The sequence below is a fragment of the Alligator sinensis genome, unplaced genomic scaffold (genome assembly GCF_000455745.1).
Source record: "Alligator sinensis unplaced genomic scaffold, ASM45574v1 scaffold1416_1, whole genome shotgun sequence".
Lineage (NCBI taxonomy): Eukaryota > Metazoa > Chordata > Crocodylia > Alligatoridae > Alligator > Alligator sinensis.
This window is the reverse complement of record NW_005842714.1, coordinates 393,655-402,165: the sequence shown is the minus strand read 5'-3', so window position 1 is coordinate 402,165 and position 8,511 is coordinate 393,655. Positions and strand designations below refer to the sequence as shown.

General features: G+C 45.5%; 1 protein-coding gene across 1 annotated transcript in view; it reads left to right on the top strand.

The window, feature by feature from the left end:
- Positions 1-8,511, top strand: part of CREBBP (CREB binding protein) — a 190,440-nt gene that overhangs the window by 178,478 nt on the left and 3,451 nt on the right. Inside the window, exons 30-32 of the mRNA XM_014524970.1 lie at positions 880-1,041; positions 3,948-4,229; positions 7,578-8,511. The exon at positions 7,578-8,511 is cut by the window's right edge and continues 3,451 nt beyond it. Coding sequence (XP_014380456.1) covers positions 880-1,041; positions 3,948-4,229; positions 7,578-8,511 — 1,378 coding nt within the window. The remainder of the gene's footprint in view (positions 1-879; positions 1,042-3,947; positions 4,230-7,577) is intronic.

Below are 8,511 nucleotides of genomic sequence, written 5' to 3'. Positions count from 1 at the left end.
ATGAGTTTAAAATACCATATTTACTTGAATCCAAGGCAGTGTTTTTCCCCGCAACCAGCATGAGGAAAAAAGCCCATCATTTGAATATAAACAGGTGGGGGGGAGCAGCTCTGGCTCCTGCCTTGACCCAGGCTCAGGGTTTGAGGTGCAGCCACTGCCCTGCTACCTCTGCCCTGTGCACTGCCTGCTCACTGCCCTCACCTTGCCCTGTACACCTCTGCTCTGTGCCACCCCCAGTCCTTCCCTAACCACCATCTGCTGCCATTTCCTCTCCAGCATGGCTCCAGTTGTACTCCAGCTATGCAGCAGCACAATTGGTGATGACAGCTCAGGTTCTGGAGTGCCCATGCACTCTGTGCCCCAGGCTGGAGCAGAACTGAAGGGTCTGCTCAGTTTCAAAAATGCAAAGATATCACAGTGCAATTAAGGATTTCAAACCACTGAATGTAGGTTCACAAAAAACCTTGAACTATTTTGAGGCTGCATTTTAACTTTTTTGGTTGTCTGTTAAAGTCCTAAAGATTTGTATTCTGTACAGAACTGCTGGCAGGCTCTGAAAAGAGAAGTACAAAGCTTTCATGTACAAGTGATAATGAGGCGGGGTAGGGAAATGTATAAGATCATAAATCCTTAAAGGTAGGTACATTTGTGATTTAAATGTGCACATTTATTTTAAACCATTTGAAATCAATTCTTCCTTCACTTGCCAACTAGTTCAGTCTTCTCATTTACCCTGGAAGACAGGTTCTATTTTGGCTAATTTGCAAGCATTGGAACAAAGTCCCAACAGTTGACAGCAAAGATCAAGTGAAACAATAAATGGAACAATATTAAGTGGAATTTTATAAAAATTAACGTCTTTGCAATGGGTTTTTTCAGGGAAGCCAGGGGGACAGCAAAAATGCCAAGAAAAAGAACAACAAAAAAACGAACAAGAATAAGAGCAGCATCAGCAGAGCTAACAAAAAGAAACCCAGCATGCCAAATGTATCCAATGATCTGTCACAGAAGCTCTATGCCACCATGGAGAAACATAAAGAGGTACTGTCACTTGGCTGCTAGAATAGACAATCTTTTTTGTAAAACGAGGCATGGCAATGGCGAGAAATGAAAAACCAGAAGAAATAATGCTTGTGACCATAGTTGGATTTTGTTTCTCTTGCATAATGCATGTAGGAGGAGATAACCCGAAAATAAATTCATTTGGTTACAGTAGAGAACATTGATTCTATATGTAGGAATATAGAAATTAAGGGCTGGAAGGAACCTTGAAAGATCATCAAGTCCAACCCACCTGCTGTGCGCAGGAATAAGGTGTCTGTCTAGTCTTGAAGACTTCCAAGGTTGGGGACTGCACCACCTCCTTGGGAAGTCTATTGCAAATTCTGGTCACCCTTACTGTAAACAAGTTCTTACATCCCACCTGAAACCATCCTCTAACAGTTTATGGCCATTGCTCCATGGCCTTCCCTGAGATGTGGTACCCAGAAGTGGACACAGTACTCCAGCTGGGGTCTCTCCGGCACCAAGTAGAGAGGAAGTATCACTTCCTTAGCCCTGCTTGCAATGCATCGATTAATAATACATCCAGTATGCTATTAGCTCTGCTGACTACAGCTTCACACTGGCAGCTCATATTCATACTGTGATCAGTCATAACCCCAAGGTCCCTTTCAGCCATCGTGCTGGCCAGGACAGCTCCTCCTCACCTATATTCGTGTCACTGGTTGCTTCTCCCCAGATGAAGCACTCTTATTGAACTGCATCTGGTTCCACTCCACCCACCTTTCCAGCTTGTCCAGGTCCACTTGGATCTGCATCCTATCCCCTAGAATGACTGCTTTTCCCCATAACTTAGTATTGTCCGCAGACTTGGCCAGCATGCTTTCCACATCATCATCTACGTTTGTTGATAAAGATGTTGAACAGCATGGGGCCAAGAACTAAACCCTGTGGGACATCACTGGCCACTTCTCCCGCCAAGATAAGACCGGTCCAGTAACACCCTCTGGGTTTGATCCCTTAACCAGTTCCCAACCCACCTGACCGTGGACTCTGCCAGCCCACAATCTCCCAGGTTTTTTTTTATAATAGCATCATGGGAGACCATATCAAAGACCTTTTTAAAATCCAAGCATATGACATCAACCACACTTCCCACATCTAAGCGGTTTATTACTTGATCATAGAAGAAGACAAGGTTGGTCAGACATGACCTGCCTGCAACGAAACCATATTGGCTATCCTTCAGCATCATGCCTTCTGCCAGTCTCACAAATGGACTTCATGATACTTTTTTTCCATCAAGGTCAAACTGACCACCCTTCTTAAAGACTGGCATCACATTGGCCCTTTTCCAGTCTTCCGGGATCTCTCCCGAGCACCACGACTCTTCAGATACCTTTGCTAATGGTCCCGCAGTGACTCCAGCCAGTTCCCTCAGCACTGTTGGGTGTAGTCCATCCAGTCCTGCCAACTTGAAGACATTCAGCCACTCTAAGTGCTCCCTCACCAGTTTGACACTGACCATTGGTTGGCAATCGCACCGCCTGCATCTGTCCTGTATGCAACCAAGCGGACAACCACCATTTACATGCAAGAACACCAGCGCAAAGTATTCATTAAAGAGTTCAGCTTTCTCCTGACTGTCTGTTATCAGCTGTCCCGTCCCATTCTGCAAGGGGCGCACATTTACCTTGGTCTTCCTCCTGCTCCCTATATACCTAAAGAAGGACTTCTTATTGTCCTTGATTTGGTTGCCAACCTGATCTCGGTTGCCACCCTTACCTTCTTTATCCTCTCCCTACAAATATGGCTGTACTTGTATATTTCCTCTTTGGTGACTGCCCCTTGTTTTCACTGTCCATAAGCCTCCTTTTTCTTTTTTAAGCACTCCTTGACTCCTCTGGTAAGCCAAGAGGGCTTCCCGGCACCTTTACTATCTTTCCTGCATACAGGAATGGAACTTCTGTGCTCTGAGGATTGCTCCTTTGAGGAACAGCCACCCTTCCTGAACTCCCTTCTCCTCCAGTCCCTTTTCCCATAGGGTCTCTCCCATTATTTTCCTAAGTACATTGAAGTCACCCTTCCTGAAGTGAAGCACCTGTGCCCTACTGGCTGGCTTCCCTGCCCTACAACAGATAGTGAATTCTATTATCTCATGATCACCATCTCCCAAATTATCCTCAGTCCTCAGATCTCCCACCAGGTCATCCCCTTTGGCTAGAACCAAATGCAACAAAGCCTTCCCCCAGTCAGCCTGTTCACCTCCTGTACTAAATAAAGTTCTTCCACGCAGGTCAGAAACCTATGAGACTGGTCAGATCTGGCAGAGTGCTCCTCCCAGCAGATGTCAGGGTAACTGGGGTCACCCACGACAACTGTCCCTTGAACATGCAGCCTCCATCAGTTCTCTGGAAAATTCTAGATTCAGCTCCTCCTGGTGTGGCAGTCTGTAGCAGATGCCTACCATCAAATCTCCTTCTCCTTGTTCCCCACCCCTCTATCTTGACCCACACGGTCTCAAGTTGCCCTTCTCCCCAACCAATTTGGGTCTCTGAGGCGGCATACTGCTTCTTTACACAGATAGCTACACCCCCTCCCTTTTTCCCTACCCAATCCCTTCTGTGCAGCCTGTATCCCTCTATACATACAACCCAGTCATGCGTGGCTTCCCAACAGATCTCCATTATTCCAATGAGATCATATTCCCAATTTGCTAGCAGGAGTGCCAGTTCCTCCTGCTTATTCCCTATACTCCTAGCATTTGTGTACAAACACTGAAGTTCCTCATTGGTAACCCCCGGTTCCCTGCTGCCCCAACATCTCAACACCTCCCTGACTGTCCTCTCTACGGTAAAGGCTTTCTCTCTTCATGAAAACGTTTTATTTCTATATGGCATTTTAGTTCATATGTGTAGCTAATCAGTTTTACCTTTTACCTGCAGGTCTTTTTTGTGATTCATTTACATGCTGGACCTGTAATAAACACTCTGCCTCCTATTGTGGATCCTGATCCCTTACTTAGCTGTGACTTGATGGATGGGAGAGATGCCTTCCTCACTTTAGCCAGAGATAAGCATTGGGAGTTCTCCTCATTACGCCGATCCAAGTGGTCCACACTGTGCATGCTTGTAGAACTACACACTCAAGGGCAGGACCGCTTTGTCTATACATGCAATGAGTGCAAACACCATGTGGAAACAAGGTGGCATTGCACTGTGTGTGAGGTATGTGTTTATCTGCCTTTTTTTCTTTTCTCTCTTCCTTTCAAAGTGTTATTCCACCCTCTCCCCCCCGCCAAGTTACTTCCTGCTGTACCAAATTACACTGAATCCTAGCTTTTAAGAGGTTCTCGATTTGGGGAAATTGACCAGCATAATGGAGTAATTATTCTAAAAAGAATGCATCTTTAGTCATTCCTAAACTAAAGCAGAATAGCTTATTCCAATGAAGCGAAACTGATCAACTTCTCTGTATCGACAAGTCCATTGCTTCACAGGACTCTGGGACTTGGAATGCTTGTTTACATGAGGTAATAACAGGGTGGTACCTGCTCTCCACTCACTCCCTGCATAGGTGCTCAGTTTTGGGCCTGCATGTGGCATGTTATTCCTTCTTACAAGTGGAATTAACTATCTCATGTGTGTGCACACAAGGAGTTATTGCAGAGTATATAATGCCCTAAATCCACACCCTAGTTTATGTACAATAACTTTCCTTTGTAGATAAGCTGTATTAGTCCCTCTCTGAAGTTAGGTGTTGTGCTATGGTTTTTGAAGCAAGACCTCAGGAAATTGATCTAATCACCCATAATTAAGGAAGGGATGAAACTAAGGCATTTGGCTTTCTTCTGGGTACTTATCTCCAAATCTACAAAGCTAGGCAAGGAGAGAGACCTTTGTGCAGAAAGAAGGGACTGGGGAGTTTTGGATGGAGTAGTTCGTCTGGGTAAATGTCCCTGCTTTACCTTCATATTTGCTCACTAAAGGCTTATATGGGGGATAAAAATTATGGTTTGTTTTAGGAGCAATATAATTACTGGTCTTACAGCCACTGTAAGCTCAATTAAATAAAAACAGTCAAACAAGCTCTGATTGTAAAGTAATAACATTAATTTATTAAACCCAAATTCTGAGCTAGATTTGGCTTAATTTTAAGGGATCTAGGACCCTTAGAAGTAAGCTTTGTTTTTATCTTTGCCTTAAACCAGACACCAGAGACTTATATTCGGTAATTAAGAAAATGGGGAGGGGGAGAGGAAGGGGAAGCTAAGGTCCTTGGGCTTTGTTCTGGGTAGCAATTTCTACAGAGCTAGGCAGTATCTTAGGTTCCATTGCATGAAGAAACTTTTATTTGTATAATACCAACAAAAGCTAAACTGGAAAAGGGTATTTAATTCTGGTAGTTGGAGTTAGTCATATTATTACAGCAGTATAATTATACTAATATAATTATCCTGGTAAATATTCATTGTGTAAACAAGCCCTATGGGGAGTTTGGACTGTGAATGAGTTCCTTTGAGTAAGTGTGGTTTTAACTTAAATCTTTTACTCCTGTTTTGGGAGATTTGAAACTACAATCTGGTTTTAAGACTAATTATTAAATAATCAGATAGATGAGCTCCAATTCTCAAAACATCAGTAGTTGAACTACTTGTTTGCCTTAGAGGTCTTAAATGGATACCTTTAAGAAAGGGATCTAGCCAGCAACTAAGAGTTTGTAAAGTTTGTCCAGTGTACTGATGAAGTTAAAGTAAGCAAGTTGTTAGGGTGCATACAGGATGGAAGAGCAAGTAATATGGAGAAGAAAGTATAGTGTCTTTAATTAGTCATTCATTTTCAGCCTGAATATTGCATGCAGAACTGGATATCTCCATTTCAAAAAAGGATATTGCGGAAGTAGCCTGCTTCAGAGATATGCAGCAAGAATGATCAAGGGCCTGGGAAATCTCTCATGAAGAGAAGTAGAAAAATAGAGATTGCCCCTTAGAAATTAGATGAATGAGAGAAGACACACCTCTGAAAGATCAGGAGCTGCTCTTCTCCTGTTCTTATAATGCAAGAATGCAGGGCCATTCAGTAGAAGTAAAATGTTTTATATAGTTTCTGTGTATCAGGGCCCAAGGTAAGACCTAATGCGCAGTGCAGGTTACCCCACATCTGCCTGCCCCTGAAGTATCTGGTTCTGGCCCACAGGACAATGGACTACACAGACCCCAGTCTGCTCAGCCTGTGCTCATTTGTTGAGATATTCAGGAGTTTTGTATATTAAGTGGAGACCCTCTAGAAGTCCATGGGTGCCATATGCATGCTCCTTTGTAGGTCCAAGCTGGTGGTACAGTGTTTCCATAAGGTTGCAAATTCAGCAGCACATCAGTGTCCTTTTCAACTGTTACAGTGACAAGTCTTGGACTCCTTGGTCACATTCAGATGAGTGTGGATGTTTCATTCCTCAGGGACAACTAGCAGCAACACACTATGTGCCGCCACTAGTTATCCCCAAGGAACACCTGTGCCACATGGCCCAGGTGAGATAGGGGAGGCTGGGGCCAGCACTGGGCTGGCCCCAGTAGCCTTACCTGGGGACCTCCCAGGGCTGCAGCAGTGGTGAATGCTGCTGCTGTGTGCACCACTCCGCTTTTTTTCTATGCAGGTTTTTTTGACCCCTGGATATCCAGGGGTCAGAAAAACCCTCCATGCTGCTCCCTTGCAGCACAGAGAATGAAACATGCAGCATGTGGCACTGCAGACATGTCTGCAATGCCACATGGCCACGCTCGTCTGGACACTGCTCTTAATTCTGTCATTGTCACATACCCATGTGCTACTCCTTTCTCTCTTTCTAGTCTTTCATGCCCTATCCTAACAGGACAACTCCAGTTGATGGGGTGGAAACTTACTGTCTAATGACTTCATTTGCAGATGGGGGGGAGCAGGGCAATTGGGTGCTGTAGATAATGCCTTAGTAGCTTCTGAAGAGGTTGATTGCTTTCATGGTTATAGTGTGACTGGTATGTTTCCATAATTTTTGGGAGAGTCATTCACCCCTTTTAAGGTGGCCCACTTCTAGAGTCTCAGCTTTGGGTTATTGGACACTTCTGGTGTTGGCCTTAATTGGCAATGGAGGGAACCGTGGTGCCTCTCTCCCTTCCACCCACCCAACCCCTGCAGAAGACATTGAGTATTTCTGTGCAGTAGAAGGAAGATGCAATTAGAACGTATGCCAGTATCCCTATGTTCATATGATCTGCTGTTGTTACTTGGTGCTAGCTAATGAAGATGTAGTAGCACAAGTGCCCGCATGGGTTGCAGCCAGACCAGAAACCCTTTGGGGGCCTACTTTGTTAGCATGTGCTGGCACTTGTGCCATGGTGTCTTTGCTGCATGTGCTCAGGCTCACTAGTCTGAGCTAGGTTTATAATTTCACCATCATTTTGCCATGTGGTTGTCTCCACAGAAAACGTCAGTGTAGTTTCACAACAGGACCCTGTGGCACCCTCTTCAACTCTCTTAAAGCTCAAACGCTTAATGCTATTCTATGAGGCTAAACCTTGTGGGTTTTTTGTTTGTTTTTAGGATTATGATCTCTGCATTAACTGCTACAACACTAAGAGCCACGACCACAAGATGGTTAAATGGGGACTGGGTCTGGATGATGAGAGCAACAGCCAAGGAGAGCAGCAGTCCAAGAGTCCCCAAGAATCACGCCGACTGAGCATCCAGCGCTGCATTCAGTCCCTGGTCCACGCCTGTCAGTGCCGCAATGCAAACTGCTCATTGCCATCCTGCCAGAAGATGAAACGGGTTGTCCAGCACACCAAGGGCTGCAAGCGCAAGACCAATGGTGGCTGTCCAGTATGCAAACAGCTAATTGCGCTTTGCTGCTACCATGCCAAACACTGCCAAGAGAACAAATGCCCTGTGCCATTCTGTCTCAATATTAAACACAAGCTTCGACAGCAGCAGATCCAGCACCGTCTGCAGCAAGCTCAGCTAATGCGCCGAAGGATGGCTACTATGAACACCCGAAACGTGCCTCAAAGTTTGCCTTCTCCTACCTCAGCAACTCCTGGTACCCCCACGCAGCAGCCAAGTACACCGCAAACACCGCAGCCACCTCCCCAGCCTCAACCCTCCCCTGTAAGTATGTCACCAGCCGGCTTCCCCAGTGTATCAAGAACTCAACCCCCTGCTACGGTTTCAACAGGAAAACCTGCAAACCAGGTGGCAGCACCTCCACCTCCAGCTCAGCCTCCACCAGCTGCTGTGGAAGCAGCTCGGCAGATTGAGATAGAAGCTGCCAAGCAGCAACAGCAACAACTCTACAGGGTCAACAACATAAACAATGGTTTGCCTCCTGGCCGTCCAGGAATAACAAACCCAACAGTGGGTTCAGTGAACCAGATGCAGCAAGTTGGTATAAATGTCCCCCGGCCTAACCCCATAAGTGGGCCAGTAATGCCCAACATGCAAGGTAGCCAATGGCAATCAACTCCAATGCCACAGCAGC